The sequence below is a fragment of the Maniola hyperantus genome, chromosome 19, assembly GCF_902806685.2.
Source record: "Maniola hyperantus chromosome 19, iAphHyp1.2, whole genome shotgun sequence".
In the NCBI taxonomy this organism is placed as follows: Eukaryota; Metazoa; Arthropoda; class Insecta; order Lepidoptera; family Nymphalidae; genus Maniola; species Maniola hyperantus.
This window is the reverse complement of record NC_048554.1, coordinates 12,203,458-12,223,444: the sequence shown is the minus strand read 5'-3', so window position 1 is coordinate 12,223,444 and position 19,987 is coordinate 12,203,458. Positions and strand designations below refer to the sequence as shown.

Below are 19,987 nucleotides of genomic sequence, written 5' to 3'. Positions count from 1 at the left end.
GTAGTTTAAACGCTAAAATAGATATGTAGCCTTCATCTTAATCTATATATAAGAATAAGAATAAGAATAATTTATTTTGAATTTAGAATTTAGAATTTAGACACAAGAAACAAGTTTCCTACCCTCTGCACTAAAATATAAAAATTCAAAGTCCTGACTGACTGACTGAGATATATTTCAACGCACAGCCTAAACCGCTGGTCCTAAAGACATGCTTAGAGGGTCTATTCTTTGTAAAGAGTAGGTACCCACTAAGAAAGGATTTTTCGAAATTCCACCCCTAAGTGGGGTAAATGGGGGATGGAAGTTTGTATGAAAGTCCGACATTTTTCAAGTTATTTGCATGTGAAGAAATACGTGTTTCTGGATTTTTGGAAAACTTGCCTATAAGGGTGGTAAAATAGGGGATGAAAGCCATAGAAAAATACAGTACGACATGGCTCTTTTGGCACTTGAATGACATTGACAGGGGGTCGTAGTTGTCGAGCAAAGGCTGCCAGCTCATAAAACCTCCTCAATTTTACGGAATATATTGAAAATGTCAATATAGAAAATCGAGTATGTTTTATCTAATTTTAACTGAAAGAAAAACTGGGAAAGCCTTCCCTGTTTTTGTTTTTTAAAGAATATTAGCCATGTTAAATGACTAATATTCCCCTTTCCTCTCCAACTAAGCATCAGGCTTGTGCTAGGAGTAGGTACGACAATAGTGCAACGGGCGGGGTTTGAACCGTCGACCTTTCGGTTTTCAGTCCACTCCTTTACCCGTTGAGCTATTGAGGCTCTGAGGTTTACCTGCTCATATTATTTACCTAGTGCTAAATATAGCTATAAGAGTCGGACGGTCAGACACATTTATGATGTATCTATACTTATTATCAGGATATATCGTGAAACGTGATGTTATGTATATGCAATGGTAGAATATTAAAAAAACAGTTAATTTCAGATTTTTTACTCAGCAACACCGCATATAAGGGGACAGCCTGACACTTAACAAGATGGCGGCGTTAGTTCTGATCTTGGCCACGACGCGCCAAAAGAGCCTTGTCGCAATGTAGAATAAAAGGTTCCTAGTATTTACCCGTGTAATGACACATTGGCCCCGTGTCATATCAGGAAGACAGCATCAAGACCGGGAGCCGCAGCAGAAACAGCTGAAAACGGCAAGCGGCGCAAGTATGCCTCTCTTATAGAGAGTTACATTTTTGTGCCGTTTGCCGTGGAGACCCTGGGGCCATGGAGTCTTAGTGCTAAAAAATTTTTACGAGACATTTCACCGCGATTAATAGCCTCATCTGGTGACAGAAGGGCTGGCTCATTTTTTGCGCAACGGATCAGCCTGGCTGTCCAGCGCGGAAATGCAGCCAGTATTCTTGGCACCATTCCACGCGGTCATGATTTATATAGTAATTAGATAAGGCTAGCTTTAAGTTTTATTGTAATATTATACATGTAATAAATAAAAGTATTTACCTACATTATCAAAACGTCAATATGATAAAAATAACTTTTATTCAGGTAGGTACAATTTCGGATACCATTTTATCACTCACAGTTGCAAAGATAATAATAGTGTGTCGAAATTATTGCTCTACCATTATCTTAAAATAAGCATTAATTTTATCAGATACGGTGGGTTCATCCTATCACTAGTGTTCTCTGACTCTCGTATTTCTAGCTAGCTGATGCCCGCTACTTCGTTTTGTTACAAGGGTTGTTTCGAAAAGGTTTTTAAAAAAAGATTTATTTAATAACTAAAAGGAATACACTTTAATTAATTAATTAAACTTGAAAAATAAAATAAACTAGGAATAGAACACGGATATTTGGAAGAGTCAAGAGACGTTTACCCTCTTCAGAGGTCTAGCACGGACTGACTGGGAAAGCTACCTTATCTACCGGCGGTCAAGTCAGAGTCGGTCTGTCATCAGCTCTTTTGGGTACAGTTAAGGGGTGTAACAGTTCGCGTGGATATAGGTTTTTGAAAATCCTATGGGAACTCTTTGATTTTCCGGGATAAAAAGTAGCCTATGTCACTCTCCAGGTCTTTGACTATACCGTTATACGTTGCTCCGTTGCGACGTGATTGACGGACAAACCAACAAACAAACACACTTTCGCATTTATAATGGGGGTAGTGATTGCTTCATGGCCCATTTTACTCATCATCATCATCAATCACGACAGTTATGGAATTTCTAACGAAACGTGGAGGCTTCGACGTCACTGGCAGGCATAAAATATTAGTACATTTGACACAGGTAACCCTAACGTAGCGCGGACGAAGTCATGAACATCATATAGTTTATTACAGTAAGACTACTTATTATAACTCCACATAATCTTTAGAAAAACCCTTTATCTCAACAGATCGATAGCTGAGATAAAATTCCTTCTCAATGCCAGTATGTGTTTGTCTTTTGGGCGAATTTTACAAAAACAAACTCAAATATTTGATTTAAAGCACAAGTAAATTAAGACAGTATACTTTCGTCAAAATGTATAATCTTGTAATGATCTCGTGTATATTGGTGACGGTGGCGGGTTGGCCGCAAATGTTTGCCACCAACACCTTCAAAGTTGGGATTGAATATCAGAGTATGTATGCACAATTTATCTAACTAGCGACTTAACTTTTGCTAGATCAAAAGAGATGGGTAAAAAAGACTCCAGATTCGTCATTTGTTACAGCTAAGAGAGTGGTAAAAATTAAAAAGTTCATTAAAAAGTAAAACAAGGAAACCTTGTAGTTTCGTCTAGTTCTAGTGTGTCTATCCGTTACACTACAACATCAGATCCGACGTCCGTCCGTCCGGACCGTAACAGTTATAAAATAATATTCAATTTTTAAAATTTAAGATATTATTAAAATTATCTTCATCTAAATAAACATATAAAAGGAATCTAAATATATAAACGGAAAGGTGACTGACTGACTGATCTATCAACGCACAGCTCAAACCACTGGTCAGATCGGGCTGAAATTTGGCATGCAGATAGCTATTATGACGTAGGCATTCGCTAAGAAAGTATTTTTGAAAATTCAACCCCTAAAGGGGTGAAATAGGGGTTTGAAATTTGTGTAGTCCACGCGAACGAAGTCGCGAGCATAAGCTAGTTTAATATCACCAGCAAGTCTACCAAGCGCTAGACTATTCTTTTACCGGATTCTTCGAAAAATCTACCTTTTTCACAGACTGGTTTGTAAGATCATGTTTGTATAGTAGTGACTTTACCACCAGATTATTTCCAGATTCCCTGCCCATGGGCGGAGGCTCCGAGCGGTATCGGCACAGGAATAACCTCGATCCTTTCTACGTCACTGTCACGGCCAATGCAAAAGTAAGTCAATCCCATCTATATAAATGACAAGATACAGGCGAACAAAATTTTTCACGCTTTAGAAACCAAATAAATCAGCGCCACCTCTTTTTTTTTTTTTTTTTATTAGTCCACAAAACTGACTACAATTATTGTATGATAACAAGTTAATAGATATACATAAATATTAGTTGTTAATTGTGTCTACTAGATGTGGACGTGGCATGCGTTTAGGTGGTACAATAACTACAGCGCAACAAACACACTTATCAAAACAAACTAAACAAGAACAAAACTTGTACAAATAGTTTGTAACAAACAAAAAGAAAAAAAGGTTAACTTACAACTAACAATTCACAGATTTCCTAACTTACTAACTTATCAAGGTAGGTACTTAATTTATTACAATTTACTAACTTATCAAGGTACTTAATTTATTTTTTATTGTGGGTATACTGTCACAGAAGATATCTATAACATCTCTATGACAATTTGCAAGGAATTGCATTCTATATAGCGGACTATGATGTCCGAGATTGGTCTTGGCTTGAGGCAAACAGAAAGTCTTACGATTGTGTAAGCGGCTACGGTCACGAGGCACAACGAACTTTAAGCGTTCAAGTAATTCAGATACTAATGAACGACCTGTTGAAATCCAGACGTAACTGAGGTTGCATTGGTGCATAAGCACGTCAATTGGTACTGATTCTGAGCACAACCTAATTTTAGAGTATTCGCATCCTCGTCTAACTAAACGTTAAGTTTGTGCTAGGAGTAGGCACGACCAAATAGTGCAACTGGTGGGGTTTGAACCGGCGACCTTTCGGATTTCAGTCCGCTCCTTTAACTTGAAATTGAGAAATTGAAATGGAGATAGCTTATAATATAGTTTATACTCTTCGATCACAGAAAAAAAGTTTATAAAATTACTCTGAATTATTAACACACTAGCAGTTGCCCGCGACTTCGCCCGCGTGAAATTTTTGGTTTCTCATGAGATCTGAAATTTTCCCGCTGCAAAAGGCCTCACTTACCTACTCACCCAGTCTCACCTTAAGGCACGGAACCCAGAATACCTAAATGCCAATTTTCATATCTCTAACTTCAAAAACGTTCATATAACTAAGATTTTCAAAGATTTTCATATAACTTTTCAACCCCCATTTCGCCCCCTTAGGGCAAGAATTTAGTTAGATCCTTTACCTACCTCCTAAAAAAACCAACGTTTCAAATTTCAAGTGAAAATAACAATAGTTAAAACTTTTTTATAAAAAGTTTTTCCCCCTATTTTACCACCCTTAAGGGGGGAATTTCCCCAATTGAACTGAACCCAATTGAAATTCCCCAACTCATACAGATTTTTATTATTTAAAGCTAATAACCTGAATGTCGATTTTCATGTCTCTAACTTCAAAAACATAGGACTTTCATACAACCTTCGACCCCCCCGTCTCAAATCCTTAGGGGGGGAATTTTTCAAGACCGTTTCTTAGCTGACGCCTACTTCCTATAAAGTACCTACCTTCCAAATTTCAAGTTTGTAGGCTTTATAGTTCCTGAGATTTCATGATTAGTCGGTCAGTCAATCAGTCAGTCAGTCAGTGAGTGAGTGGTATTTCGCTTTTATATATTTAGATTTAAGTTACTTTTCATAAACTTCCCGCCGTATTTCAAAAAACCTAGTGTTGAATAAACACAATATTTCGCAGGATTTCCTTAGATTTCCATCTAAATCATCAAGTAGCAGCTAAAGCAAAACAAAATCCTTTATACAATCACAAACTGTAAACCGAGCGAGCCTTGCAAGAATTGCGCATCGTATTTCTATAAACTTTTCCTGGGCTTTTACTAAGTTTTCATTTTCAGTTCTATTGTTCATAAAAATAAATAAAATTTGTTTTAGAATGTACAGGTGAAGATCTTTCATAATAATATGATCTTACTTCGAAAATTAAATTGAAAATATTAATTATTAGTTTATGACCACAATTTAATTTTTTTTGTGTGATGTAACCACAAATTCACGGTTTTCAGATTTTACCCCGAATGTCAGCTATAAGAACTACCTACCTGCCAAATTTTATGATTCTAGGTCAACGGGAAGTACCCTGTAGGTTTCTTGACAGACCGACAGACAGACAACAAAGTGATCCTATAAGGGTTCCGTTTTTCCTTTTGAGGTACGGAACCCTAAAAACCCTAATTTACAGTCAACTTACCTAAATCAGCGGTAAAATGGGAGCTTACCGAATTATGATCGATTTAATTTTTTCAAAGTTGAAGAGTTGAACTTATTTAATTTACAGAAAGGCTACGTGATCACCTACCTGGAAGTGCAAACGACTATTGACATCACCGGCGAAGTTGAGTTTGACCTCGTCCAAGGTCAGACTGGCTCCAAGACGATGGTCTTCCAGCTGATCTCCAACCAGACTGACTTCCTGAAATACAACTACGTGGCGTTTGGGATACGGGAAGAAGAATACAAAAAGGTGGTTCTTTCAAATTTCTTGGAACTTGTCTTTCATTCTATAATTATTCATGTAAAAATACCACTTAGGGTTACGCACTTATCCGATCAGAGTCCATGAAAATACGTGCTTTTTGTTTTGTATGGGAGCTTATGATACTTATAATCTCGTAGATAATCGCTGGTATTCTCACAGATGACGGATAGAACTCGGATGACGGAAGTGCAGTGCGTTTTTTTTTTATAGATATAGCGAGCAAACAAGCAGGCGGGTCACCTGATGTTAAGTGATTACCGCCGCCCATGAACATTTGCAGCACCAGAGGAGCCGCCGATGCGTTGCCTACTTATGTATTAGGCAATTTATCGGACATTTATTAGGCAACATTACGGAGAATTTTCAGGCACGCAGGTTAAAGCAAGTGATATAATATACTTAATTGCTTAAAATGCACATAACTCCGAAAAGTTAGAGGTCCGCGCCCGGGATCGAACTCCGACCACCCGAATAGTAGGCGAATATCTTAACCACTAGGCTACCGAAAAGAAAAGAATAATAGACAGAACTTTCCAGGTATTTTCCCAAGGCCTGCCTATTATTGTAATTTGTAAGTAAACTGATTTGAAAGATTTTAAGTTCTGACTTTTAATAGGTACATATTTTTGCGTTCCCGTCTTTCTTTCTTCACGAAAACTTTCTTACAATATGAATTTAGATTTCCACGTTAATGCTTTTCAATTTTCAGCTTTTCCTCGAATAATTAATGTTACAGCGCCATCTATGCAAGGACTCTAATATTACGTAGATGTAGGTTGGCCGCTAGTGGGCTGGGCGGTAGCTTAGCTTTTGGCGCTTGCCGTAAACTGTTCAAATAATAATTATTGGAATCACTACTAGACGTCACTAGTTGCCTCGTGTACAAAATAAATTTCTATAATAATTATTATTATCCAATGCAAATAAATGGTCCAAAAATTATAACTTTACAGCATTTTGACAAATATAATAAAAAGAAACACTTAGACAACTTTTTTTTTATTGATGTACCTAACCACTAATTAAGATTTTTCGGATTTTTCCCCTTGTGTTCATCGATGTTGTGTGCAGCTGTCAATTTGTTTGATTTTAGGCATATTTTAGGTCAACGGGACGTACCCTATACTCTCAGCCTATACTATGGGAATCCAAACCTATAGGGTCTATAGGTTTGGATTCCCTTGACGGGTCTGTCTAGACAGACACGACAGACAGACAACGAAGTGATCCTTTAGGCACTGAATCAGGCATTGGATGCCTGACGTGATTTCTAATACTACTCCGAAGAAAATATACAAAAATTAGACTTTAAAATATGACGTAAGATTTTTTCCACCTTTATTACCTGTTATCTCCTAAAGCCACCATGATCTAAACAAACATCCACACAAACATTCCTCCCAGTGTTGGGGACAATATGCAGAGAAACTTTTATAAAATGAGAAAGGTCTGGCACGTGCTGGCTCGCTCTCTTTACTAGCAGACAGACAGGCAGATACACTTTTGCATTTACCATATTAGCATGCATTAAATAGGTACAAATTAAGGTTTTAATTTTTTATATTATATATTCATATAAGCCAATTTGTCGCTTGTTAAACTAATAAAATAAAATTATTTTATTGTAATTTGTTTAATTTTTTTTTCAGTCATTAATATTTTTATTGGTATTAACTACATCAAAATTAGTTGGCAAAGTGGATCGGTTTGGTCACCATGGGCTCAGTTGTATTCGGAGTGCAGGCCGCTTATATCGACATGGTGCTATTAATGATATAGTCCGTCGCGCTCTGGCCACTGCCTCAGTCCCAGCTCAGCTAGAACCTTCCGGCTTGTTCAGGGATGACGGCAAAAGGCCAGATGGGATGACTATAGTACCATGGTCGATGGGGCGTGCGCTGGTGTGGGATGCGACCTGCGTCGACACGTTGGCAGCGTCCCATTTATCGGGCACGTGCCAAAAAGCGGCTGCAGCAGCCGAGTCAGCTCAAGAGCTTAAGCGCCGTAAATACTCAGTCATTAGTAAGGACTATGTATTTGCGGCGCTTGCGTTTTGAGACTCTGGGCCCATGGTCATCGGACACGAAAGCTTTTATTAACGTCGTTTCCCAAAAGCTGATCCACGCGTCTGGTGACCCAAGAGCTGGTGCTTATTTCGCTCAACGGTTGAGCCTTGCCGTTCAGCGAGGTAATAGCGCCAGTGTTTTGGGCACAATGCCCATAAATGACCATTTGGACGGCGCATATTTTTTGTAAATATAAATTTTTTAGTGATAAGTTTTTCTGTATGTTTTATTGTTTTAAAATTTTTATCATTTTTCAGTTAAACAATATCATCACTCTTCAAATGAGGAACTCCAGTGGACGACTGCTGTTTCACAACTGTTTTATGATTTTCATTTTTATAGCTATTAACATAAGGTACATTTTGTTATAAACGTAGTTAGAAATAAAACCATAGAGTGTAATTTGTTAATTAATTTGTTTTATTCATAATTTAATCTTAGTTTATAAGTAATATTTTTGTTATTTAAATTAATAATTAAATAGTCTAATCTAAATCTAAGTTATTACCTATGCTATTTCTAATTACATTCCTCTATGTAGGTAATTGTAACTTATTCATTAATGAAACAATGCCTGAGCCTTAGTTAATTGTATGTTCCTTTGTACAAATTTCAGGACAATACCTACTAATAAAAATTGCATTAGGTTCAATTGCAAATTGTATTCTAAACTAACATTAGTAACAATTCTGTTGCACTAATGATTTTAAGCTTATTTCGTGGTTTAACGACATATTTTAATGTATATAACGGGTACATACAACGATTAACAACACAACAAGGAAAGAGGGTAGTTCGCTTCTGCCCTTGACAGCTCGAACTTCATCTCTCGCAGCACCGCAGTCCCGTCGTGACCACGACCCGTGCAATTGGGTTGAAATATCGACAAATAAAAACAAAAATTAATCGTGGTATGTACCCGTTATATACATTAAAGTTCTGTTGCATACAATACTGGCGAGACTGAACATTAATGACCCTTTTCACGAAACCACCACCATTATCACTTAAAACAGCTTGTGGATAACCAAAAAATGGTTAAACAGCAGTCAAACATATAATCTTGTTGATAGTAGTAGGGTACTTGTTGGGATTCAAAATCGCGGGGCGCCATCTAGTTTTGTTAGTTGTATGTTGCTTTGGATCAATTTCAGGGCTGTACTTATTAAAATTGGATTAAAGTTCAGTTGTAAATTGCATCCTAAACTAACATACAACCGCACCGCGCGCCACCGTAAGGAATTTCACCCTCACCATCTGGGTGTCTGGTGCACTTCGACCGTCCGCTGCGCCAGATCCTTCTTTCCACGCACGTGCAAACTGTGGAACCAACTCCCATCGGCGGTGTTCCCACTAGATTATAACATGGGGTTATTCAAGGGGCGGACCAACAAATTCCTAAAAGGCCGGCAACGCATCGGCGGCTCCTCTGGTGCTGCAAATGTTCATGGGCGGCGGTAATCACTTAACATCAGGTGACCCGCCTGCTCGCTTGCTCGCTATATCTATTAAAAAAAAAAAAAAAAAAAAAAAAAAAAAAAATACAGTATTATTACTGGCAGGCCTTAAAATTAATGACCCTTTTCTTGAAACCATCACCATTATCACTTGAAACAGCTTGTGGATAACCAGAAAAGGGTTAAACAGCAGTCAGATGCAGGATCTTGTTGATGGTAGTAAGGTATTTGTTCAGCACATCAGGCCTGGTCCCGTTGGATGCTGGACACTTGTCCACGCTGACGCAGTCTCCGCTTGGACTGCGCAAGAGTCCCGGTGCGCAAATACAGCCGGCTCTGCAGACCTTTGCGCAAATTGGCTCTGGTTCCGCACACGTGGGCTCACAGGTTGCGTTGCATATGTCGTAGACTTCGTTAGCATTGAAGCACATGTCTGAGAAACATAATTGATATGATAAGAATCTAAATAAACACACCTAGTTTCTCCTTTCACCAAAGGTTGCCTGGTAGAGATTGCTGTGAGCAATAAGGCCGCCTTTGCATACAATTATTATTTTAGTTTTAGTTTCTTTGTCATGTTATGTAATATTTTTTTTGTGTGCAATAAAGTATTTCTATCTATCTATCTATCTATCTATCTATCTATCTAAATATATAAAAGGAAAAGGTGACTGACTGACTGATCTATCAACGCACAGCTCAAACTACTGGACGGATTGGGCTGAAATTTGGCATGCAAATAGTTATTATGACGTAGGTATCTGCTAAGAAAGGATTCTTGAAAATTCAACTCCTAAGAGGGTGAAATAGGGGTGTTGCGGACAGGAGCTTCGAGCCACGCGCAGCGCCGGCGATGACTGACGCTGATTGGTCGGCCGCTGACACCCCCGTGCTCCGCTACGCCTTCACCACCCGCGATCGCCTTGTCTCCCGCTCGGCATGACCGTATGCGCTTGCCGAGTGGGAGAATTAGATATAAGATCGATTATATTGTATAGAATCACTTCGCCTCTTGCTTCCGAACGAAGAAGACCTCAGAACTAGAAGTACCGTGAACCATTGTGAACCTAGAAAATTGTGAATAATTATTGTGATCAAGAAAATATACAGTCCACTGAACCCTCCGAGGAATTAATTTGAATCCCTCCCCAACATCTTTGGTCCATCGTGCCGGATCAAGAACCAGAAGAACCGAAGCCTCAAGATCCGAAGTCTCAAGAACCGAAGCCTCAAGAACTGAAGGCTCAAGAACCGAAGCCTCAAGAACTGAAGGCTCAAGAACCGAAGCCTCAAGAACTGAAGGCTCAAGAACCGAAGGCTCAAGATCCGAAGATCAAGATGGTTCGAACTAGGAGTCAAACCTCACAACATGAAGATGAACACGACGAGCACGTTGCGTCGCAAGAACCGACCCCTCGCGCGACGAACCCAGCTCGCCCTGTTCAGATTCACTTCATGGAGTCGTCTCCATCAACTAGTGCCGGCCCACGGCAAGAACCCATTGTTGAGACACGAAGCACTGTGGTAGAACAGACCCATCGTGTTCGGCTTCCTTCACCGACGCGATCAACCCGATCTCAGCGCTCCACAACAAGCACAGCTGCCCGTGTCAAGCAGGCAGAGTACGAAGCGGCAGAACGACTAGCTGCCATTAAAATGCGCCAAATGCAAGTTGAAGCTGAACTGGTGCAGAAAAAGTTAGAGGCTGACTTAGCTGCTATACAGGACGATGACCAAGGGAGCACACGAGGGCCTGAAGAAGCAATCAACATGAACTTACGCACGGAAGATTGGTTGCGTCACGCCGATATTACACGAGAGCCACCCACCGACCGGCTACCTGCGCGAGAGTCCCGAACCCCTCCCGCCACTGCACCCCCTGTAAGACCCGGCACGAACATCACCGAACCCCGATCCGAACATCATTACGAAGATCGCCGAGCCCGCTCTCCAACGCCGAATCGCTCACGAAACCAAAGCATAGAAGCCCTGGTGGAATGTTTCAACCGAATGAGCCAATACCGACCACCACCACGATCATCTACGGAGCTACCTACATTCAGCGGGTCTGAGAACGAATGGCTGCCGTTCAACGCATCGATGCGAGATTCGACGCAGCTTCACAAGTTCTCACCGATCGAGAACATGCAACGCCTACGCAACGCATTGAAAGGAGAAGCCCGAGACGCCGTTGCTTCGCTTTTGTACACGGCTTGTGACCCGACGGAAGTTATGGAAGCTCTAGAACAGAGCTTTGGCCGTCCAGAAGCCTTGATCGATAAGGCGTTAGACGAGATCAAGCTACTACCACCCTTGGGACCGACTACAACCGAACTGAACGTCTTCGCTGTCAAAGTGAGAAACATCGTGGCTACGATCACCAATGTTGAAGGCCTCGACGGATGTCTCCAGAACAGAATGCTCACCAGAGACATCGTAGACAAACTACCACCCGACCTAAGAAGAAGCTTCGCCAGATATGCTTCTGAGAACCGTCGCCCAAGAGAACCGCACATAGTGACTTTGTCTCGCTTTCTGAACAACGAGGCAGCTATAGGTTTAGAGTTCACCTACTCTAAACCGTCAGCTTCAGCGATGTTGAAGCACAAAGAACCACATCTGAGATCCGCAAGAACTGCATCCACAACATGGAAGAACCACGACGCCAACGTGTTCAGTGCCAATGAGGAGGAGCAGTGTCAGTGCTGTGGTGGCGACCATGAACCACCACAGTGCAAGAAGATGCAAGACATGACCGTCACAGCACGTTGGGATTGGGCCAAAGCAAACAAAGTTTGTTTCAAGTGCCTAACAAAGAACCACCTACGAACCGAGTGCAAGGCGAAGCAATGCGGTGTCGACGGCTGCATTCACTCGCATCACCCGCTATTGCACGAACGCAGCCCTTCAAGCGAGGCATCACATACGAACCACGATGCCTCACAAGAACAAGTGGAGGAAATAGTAGCCTCGACATCTACCAACACGAAGACTGGACGCAATGTTATGCTCAAGGTGTGCCCGGTCGTCCTCAAGAACTCCGACGGCGTCGAAATACACACCTACGCCTTATTAGATGAGGGCTCTACAATCACCCTCATCGAAGAAGATCTAGCGGACCAACTGAACCTTAAAGGGCCCGCTAATGCTGTTAACATCCGTGGTATCAACTCCACCGAAAATGAACAAAGCAGCAGAACCGTCCAGTTCCAGTTACGAGGCAAGAACACAAGAGCGTCGCACGTCATACGAGCCAGAACTGTGCGACGTTTCCACTTGCTGCACCAGACCATACCGCTAGAACTACTGCGGTGCCAACATCTTCAAGCACTGGATCCAAGCGAAGTGTGCTACGAGCGAGCCCGACCACGCTTGCTTATTGGCTCCGACAACTGGGAGCTAATCGTGTCGAAGCAGCTGCTGACTGGAGATCGCCACGAACCTGCAGCTTCACGTACCGAGCTTGGCTGGGTCATACATGGAACTGCACCTCGAACCATGACCAGCAACGAAGAAGAGCTCGTTTTTCATCTAAGATACGAGAAATCGCCAGAACCAGTCAGATGCCAGCATCTCGACGCCTTAGTTGATCCATCAAAATCAACTTACGATCCGATCCAGAAAGAAGACGAGCGAACAACGACGAACCCCGTGGAAGAAACAGCAGAACTCCAACTCCCCCGGTATTGCAATACGAGGGGAGTGCGATCCCATGAACATACTTCACACGAAGTCAGAGCTCCAGCCTACGCTGCAATTATACCTCCGCGAACGAAACCACGACGAGGAAAAAGGCAGCTCTCAATTGTCTACTTTGGTGTGCTCGACGATCCACACGATCAACTGCAAGCTGGTCACATAGCAAGCTCTGCGATCCGGTCAAGCGCACTGGTTACGATGGCGAAGAACTGGTTGAGAGCTGCATACCTGCATCGACTCAACGTGAACCTGCAGTGCATTCTGAACATCATAAGAATGTACACAACGTCGTTGTGAGAACCCAAAGCTGCTGGTTTCATCGATCCAAGAGGAAGCTCGCCGTCCTGACGAAGAAAAAGAAGCAATGCAAGAGCTATGCTAAGGGGAGAAATGTTGCGGACAGGAGCTTCGAGCCACGCGCAGCGCCGGCGATGACTGACGCTGATTGGTCGGCCGCTGACACCCCCGTGCTCCGCTACGCCTTCACCACCCGCGATCGCCTTGTCTCCCGCTCGGCATGACCGTATGCGCTTGCCGAGTGGGAGAATTAGATATAAGATCGATTATATTGTATAGAATCACTTCGCCTCTTGCTTCCGAACGAAGAAGACCTCAGAACTAGAAGTACCGTGAACCATTGTGAACCTAGAAAATTGTGAATAATTATTGTGATCAAGAAAATATACAGTCCACTGAACCCTCCGAGGAATTAATTTGAATCCCTCCCCAACAAGGGGTTTGAAATTTGTGTAGTCCACTCGGATGAAGTCGCGAGGATAAGCTTGTATTATTATAAAGACTAGTGGTTCGATTAAATAAATAATCGTCGTCCGCGTACATTTTCAAACACCTATCTTACCCCCTTAGAGGTTGAATTTTCAAAAATTGCTAGGAAAAACGCGAGTAGCATAGAGAAACTGTTGGTCACTGGCAAGATCGGAGGAAAGAGACCTCGCGAACGAAGCCCGAAACGTTGGTCCGACCAGATACGAGAAGCGGTCGACACACCCTTCTGCAATGCCTTCCTTACGGCCTCCAACAGTGAAAAACCGGGGTTCCGTACTACAGTCGTATTTTTTCGACATTTTGCACGATAATTCAAAAACTATGATGCATTAAAATAAATAAAAATCTGTTTTAGAATGTACAGGTGAAGACCTTTCATATGATACCCCACTTGATATAGTCACTCCCTTCGAAAGTTAAAAATACTAATTATTAGTTGACCACAATTTAATTTTTTTGTGTGATCTAACCCTAAATTCACGGTATTCAGATTTTTCCCCAAATGACAGCTATAAGATCTACCTACCTGCCAAATTTCATGATTCTAGGTCAACGGGAAGTACCCTGTAGGTTTCTTGACAGACAGACGGACAGACAGACAAACAGATAGACAACAAAGTGATCCTATAAGGGTTCCGTTTTTCCTTTTGAGGTACGGAACCCTAAAAATGGTGCAATATCGTGAAGAAGGTGATTTCTCGAGGAACCCACGATCCTCAAGATTGAGGGACCGACGCGAGATGAAGAAGAAGATAACTTACCAACAGTAGAGCAGTTGTCCATCGTCACACACTGGTGAGTGACTTCATCCCGGTAGAAGCCTTCCTTACAGAAGCAGCCCATGCTGCAGGCGAGGCCACACACTTCTGGTTCTGGTACAGCACAAGTCGCAGGACAGGCAGTTCCACATGGAAGAAACTCTTCGTTTTCGCTGCAAGATGGATTTCCAACTGCGAAAAGAAATGAGCATAAATAATGTATTGAAATACGCGTCGTCATTTTAGCGTTTAAACTACCGTGAGTGATTTCCATTATAAATACTATTGTCCCGGCTTTACTCACGTGTGTAGTCGACGTTAGCCCGACTAGTTTCGAACCCATACGGGGTCCTTTTTCAAGGGAGTCCGTCCGCGCACGCGCCGCGGTTTTGACTGTTTTGACTGCGGGACGCACGTGCCGCTGCCCGTAGAGCCCGTTGTGAGGGTGGCTGGGGTGGGGGGGAGACAGCTGCCGATCGTCTCCCGACAGTTCCTGCTGTTCTTCATCACTGGAACCGTCACCGAAATCCAGGCACACGGGCTAACGTCGACTACACACGTGAGTAAAGCCGGGACAGATAGTATTTATAACGCGTCGTCATCATGATCAACCCATCGCTGGTCCACAACTGAGCACGGGTCTCATTTCCTCTCCGGAATGAGAAGGGATTAGGCCATAGGCTGCCACGCTTTCCAAGTATGGCAGACTTCACATACCTTTGAGAAAATTATGGAGAACTCTCAAGCATGCAGGTTTTTCACGATGTTTTTCTTCGTCATTAAAAAAAGAGATATTTAATTAATTGCTTTAAAACACATATAACTTCGAAAAGTTAAAGGTGCGTGCCCGGAGCCGAACCGCTGACCTCTCGATTAAAAGTCTGGCCTCTTAATCACTACGCTGTCACCGTTCTTAAATAGGTACATATGAGCGGCAAAGTAACAATTTACTCTACAGGAATTAAAATATAGGAATAGGTACCTACACACAGGCAAGTACATTGAAATCTATTCCACGACCTATTACGCGACAGGTCGAGACGGCAATCGGGGAGGAGACGCCCCGCACACCCACACAGCCTCCGTGCTAACCCGGTGCGGGCGAGCGCAGATGACGCGCGGGGCGTCCCCCCGCCTCATACCCCGATTGCCATTTCCATCTGTCGCGGACTATATGTGTACCAACTCTTACGGGCAGCCTAGCAAAATAAACAACATAAATAAAGTCACTGAAGCACCCGTCAGTTCCAAATAATATGTAGATAAAAATGTACAAAAAGTTTCCTTGAGATCGAACCGGATAAACAACTCCAGGAACTGATAGGAAAAAAACTTCTTGGCAGTTTCGCCTATTTGTAACAAACATCGGGAAGTAGGAAAAGATTTGAAAGGTCACGCAAAAAATTCCTACGATTTTCGTACTGTTTAGATAAGAGATACCAGCTTTTTCGAACAAAAATGTTACAGCATTTTTTTTTTCATGAGTTTTCTAGCCTACTTTTATCTTTAACACTATGGCGGTGGAATGTTCCAGATCCTGGAGAAAGTAAGCCTGAAAATTTATCGGAATGCAACGGTCCTGTGCCTTGGCACGGCCATTTAACACGCTGAACTTCTTGACGTATACCTGCTGGGCTGTCTTGCCCATTTAATCTGCGTGAAAAGATATTCTGGTTTATTTGTGGAGATAGCAACAAATCACAAAGTGGCTAAGTGCAGATTCCTTCTAGGCTCTAGCTGACATATTTAAGAGGTTTGCCTTGTTAAGATAAAGGCTGATATGTGGATGAGGAGCAATGGAAAAGCAATGGAAATCTTCTTACCACATTTGTCAGCATTAACGCAAGTCCCGTTCTCGTCCCTCAAGTACCCCATCATGCAGAAGCACCCCTCGACACAGTCGTCCGTGCAGTTGCCTGCCTTCGGATCGCTGCAGTTCTGCGGGCACGCTGGACCGCACAGCTGGTACTCCTCATTGGTTGGGCAATTACCTGGAAAGAAAAAGTGTGTACACTACTTAATATTGGGACACCAGATTAAGTTCACCACACTGCTCTAATTCGATTGACACTTCATAGTTAACACATTATACTGTGGCGGTTGCCACAATTGCAAGCAAATGGTGCTCCTCACTCGTACGAAGAAAATAGATCCGCAATCATACATCAATTGGATACGAACCCAAGTCTTGACTACTCACGCTGCTCTCACTAGATGGCAGCACGGGTAGCATCTTTGAAAGTGAAAGGCGAACACGCAAATCTGAATCGCACTACCGGAGTTTTCTGCAATCTGCACTATGTAAAGTTTCAAGACTTAGAAGAAGATTAGGTACTTTAGGTAATATTGCAGTGTAGTCGGCAAGGTGTGATTTAATTTTTTTATTTACACTTGAGAATTTAATACCACTGATATATAAACATAAAATCAACCATAATGGGTTTGATTACTTTTATGGTGCTTTTACTTTACAGGCAGCCCTACCTAGTTAAATCAATAAAAACACATAATAACAAATTATACAACAAGCACCATAGTTATTTGCTTTGGTAATTTGTTATCAAACTAATTTCACGCCTAAATTTTAATTAGCAATTTGAAATTACTTCCTATCTAAAATGTTAGTTTTTGTTTAACCGTACTTACCATTTTACCAATCTGCTATGAAAATCGTTATTTCCGTTTATTTATTGTGTTTTTTTGTGGATAAATACAGTTCTTTGATGTTAAGTGAGGATTTATGAACATTATCATCATCTTGGCGATGGAGAGAGCTATGCTTGGAGTTTCTCTACGTGATCTAATCAGAAATAAAGACGGACGAACAGGTGGACGGACAACATCAGACGAGTAGCAGGGAGCCGCTGGATCCAGGCGGCGCAAGACCGAGGCGTGTGGAAGTGCCTGCAAGAGACCTACGTCCAACAGTGGACGTCTATCGGTTGATGATGATGATGATGATCATCATCATCTTCATCATCTCAACCCATCGCGGACTCCGACCTACTGAGCACAGGTCTCTTCTCAAAGGGCCGCTGACCAAGTGCGGATTCATCATCATGATCAACCCATCACCGGCTCACTACAGAGCACAGGTCTCCTCTCAGAGTGAGAAGGGTTTTGGCCATAGTCAACCACGCTGGTCGAGTGCGGATTGGCAGACTTCACACACCTTTGAGAATATTATGGAGAACTCGCAGGCATGCAGGTTTCCTCACGATGTTTTCCTTCACCGTTAAAGCAAGTGATATTTTAACCTACTTAAAAACGCACATAACTCCGAAAAGTTTGAGTTGCGTGCCCGGGATCGAACCCCCGACCTCCGATTGGAAGGCGGACGTCCAAACCACTAGGCTACCACAACTTCAGTGCGGATTGGTAGACTTTAATTATGGTACAGTACGTACAAAAACAGTAGTGCAATCTGAACACGAGGCGTAGTTCTAACTCGGACTTGTCTATGACCAGCGCAAACCGCTGACTTGAAACAAAGTTCAGATTGGACTATTTGTTTTTCGTTCATTATCAAAAACAGATCTATGACAGAGAAGGAATGCCTCCACAACGAAATACACAAGTCTTGTGCGTTCTATGAGGAGTATACATGCTGGGAGACAGAGGCCATGGAGAGTAGAGTGAAGGCATCTCCCAAACGCTTGGCGCACTGCAGAGCTGGTTGTTATTGCAAGTAAGGCTCAACACTCACCCGCATAGTGGAGTGTACCTACCGTCTTGGTAACAACTCAAACTAAAGGCCGCCTTAAGTGGACAAAACTGTTTGTAATCACTTTCTCAGACTTTAAGTTTTTAAAAATCCCGGGGGAAATCTTTGATTTTCCGGGATAAATAGTAGCTTATGTCACTTTCCAGGTCTTAAACTATACCCATGCAAAAAATCACGTCGATCCGTTGCTACGTTGCGACGTGATTGAAGGACAAACCAACAAACTTTCACATTTATGATAGGGGTCATTGGTTTTTTTTTATAGAGATAGCGAGCTAACGAGCAGGCGGGTCACCTGATGTTAAGTGATTACCGCCGCCCTTGAACATTTGCAGCACCAGAGGAACCGCCTATGCGTTGCCGGCCTTTTAGGAATTTGTTGGTCCGCCCCTTGAATAACCCCATGTTGTAATCTAGTGGGAACACCGCCGATGGGAGTTGGTTCCACAGTTTGCATATGCGTGGCACGGTTTGCATGTGACACCCAGGTGGTGATGGTGAAATTCCTTACGGTGGCGCGCGGTGTGGTTGTAGAAAAATGAGGGTGGAATGAGGTCAAAAAGCTCTTCAGAGCACTCCCCATTATAAAGGCGATAGAACACGCATAGAGTCTCTGCGGTGCTCCAGGCTTTCCAACGAGCCGAAGAGATAAGAGAAGGTAAGAAAATATCTTAATACCTACTCTATTTAGTTGGCATCAGAATCAGTACCATTTTTTTCTATCTTTCTTTCAGGAAGGGGCTGGTCCGAATGTATCCTCAAGGCAAATGTATTATAGCACAAGCCTGTCGTGACTTACAACTGAGAGGCGTTTTGGAAAAAATACCGGCCGAGTTTTCCAACGTCTGGTAAAATACCTACTTACCTATTGCATTATGTTTTACCTAGAAGTGGAATATGATAATATTTTCATAATTATCTATACATGGAATTAAAGGCTCTATGTGTCTGTGATTTCGAAATATCTGCGTTTTATTCATTGAATTAGTATTTTACTACAATTCCTCGAAGGTTTTATCAAGCAAACTCATACAAAATGGGTGTTTGAGTTTGATAACATGTTTATACATTATAGTAGTAGTAGGTATACCCTATTACTAAGATTCCGCCTGACCGTCCGTTCGTCCGTCCGTCTATCTGTCTGCGGGGTGTATCTCGTGAACCGTAATAGGTACAAATGACATTTTCACAGAATGTCTATTGCTGTTATAACCACAAATAACAAAAATATCAAAATGGTCGCTATAAAAATTAAACAAAATTAAAAAGTACTATTTCTTGGACGATTGTACGGAACCCTTCGTATGTGAGATCGACTCGCACTTAACTGATTTTTACATTCTATCAACTAATATTTAACATGTACTCACCTTTAGCTATATACACACCGGCGCTAATAGAAACCAAAATTACAAAACAAAACGAAAACTTCAACATTTTGAGAAAAAAAAATTAAACTTTTAAACCAAAAAAATTGTATTTCGGTTTTTTTTTTCACTTTATTGGCAAACAACCGATGCTAGCAAGATTTCTTAGTGTAGTGCCGATAGAGCCCAGGGTTGTGATCTGTGACCTCAGGCCACAGTTGAATAGCTATTATAATTCGGCGACACAAAAAAATTGTGTCATCCTTGAATGCAGTCGAGCGTTGCAAAAAATATAAAAA

At 42.0% G+C, this 19,987-nt stretch overlaps 3 protein-coding genes across 3 annotated transcripts in view; 2 read left to right on the top strand and 1 right to left on the bottom strand.

The window, feature by feature from the left end:
• LOC117991406 (uncharacterized) overlaps positions 1 to 19,987 on the top strand; it is a 311,428-nt gene that overhangs the window by 37,813 nt on the left and 253,628 nt on the right. The window lies entirely within an intron of this gene.
• On the top strand, positions 2,191 to 8,284 carry LOC117991510 (uncharacterized). The gene is made up of 4 exons (XM_034979104.2): positions 2,191 to 2,601; positions 3,257 to 3,345; positions 5,631 to 5,816; positions 8,155 to 8,284. Exons 1-4 carry the CDS (start codon positions 2,502 to 2,504, stop codon positions 8,266 to 8,268), a joined length of 489 nt encoding a protein of 162 aa, XP_034834995.1. The 5' UTR covers positions 2,191 to 2,501; the 3' UTR covers positions 8,269 to 8,284.
• LOC117991018 (serine protease inhibitor swm-1-like) lies at positions 9,437 to 19,839 on the bottom strand. Its single transcript, XM_034978542.2, has 4 exons — positions 19,692 to 19,839; positions 16,421 to 16,588; positions 14,601 to 14,789; positions 9,437 to 9,787 (listed from the first exon to the last, which is right to left on the bottom strand). The coding sequence occupies exons 1-4, from the start codon at positions 19,756 to 19,758 to the stop codon at positions 9,537 to 9,539; spliced, it is 675 nt and encodes a 224-aa protein (XP_034834433.1). The 5' UTR covers positions 19,759 to 19,839; the 3' UTR covers positions 9,437 to 9,536.

Bases quoted from the DNA above. Each gene is read 5' to 3' on its own strand.
- LOC117991510 (XM_034979104.2), top strand. From the start codon at position 2,502: ATGTATAATCTTGTAATGATCTCGTGTATATTGGTGACGGTGGCGGGT. The intron at 3,346-5,630 runs GTAAGTCAATCC...TTTAATTTACAG, and splicing joins CTGTCACGGCCAATGCAAAA to AAAGGCTACGTGATCACCTA. The intron at 5,817-8,154 runs GTGGTTCTTTCA...ATCATTTTTCAG, and splicing joins GGGAAGAAGAATACAAAAAG to TTAAACAATATCATCACTCT.
- LOC117991018 (XM_034978542.2), bottom strand. From the start codon at position 19,758: ATGTTGAAGTTTTCGTTTTGTTTTGTAATTTTGGTTTCTATTAGCGCC. The intron at 14,790-16,420 runs GTAAGAAGATTT...TTCTTTTCGCAG, and splicing joins CGTTAATGCTGACAAATGTG to TTGGAAATCCATCTTGCAGC. The intron at 9,788-14,600 runs GTAAGTTATCTT...TATGTTTCTCAG, and splicing joins GGACAACTGCTCTACTGTTG to ACATGTGCTTCAATGCTAAC.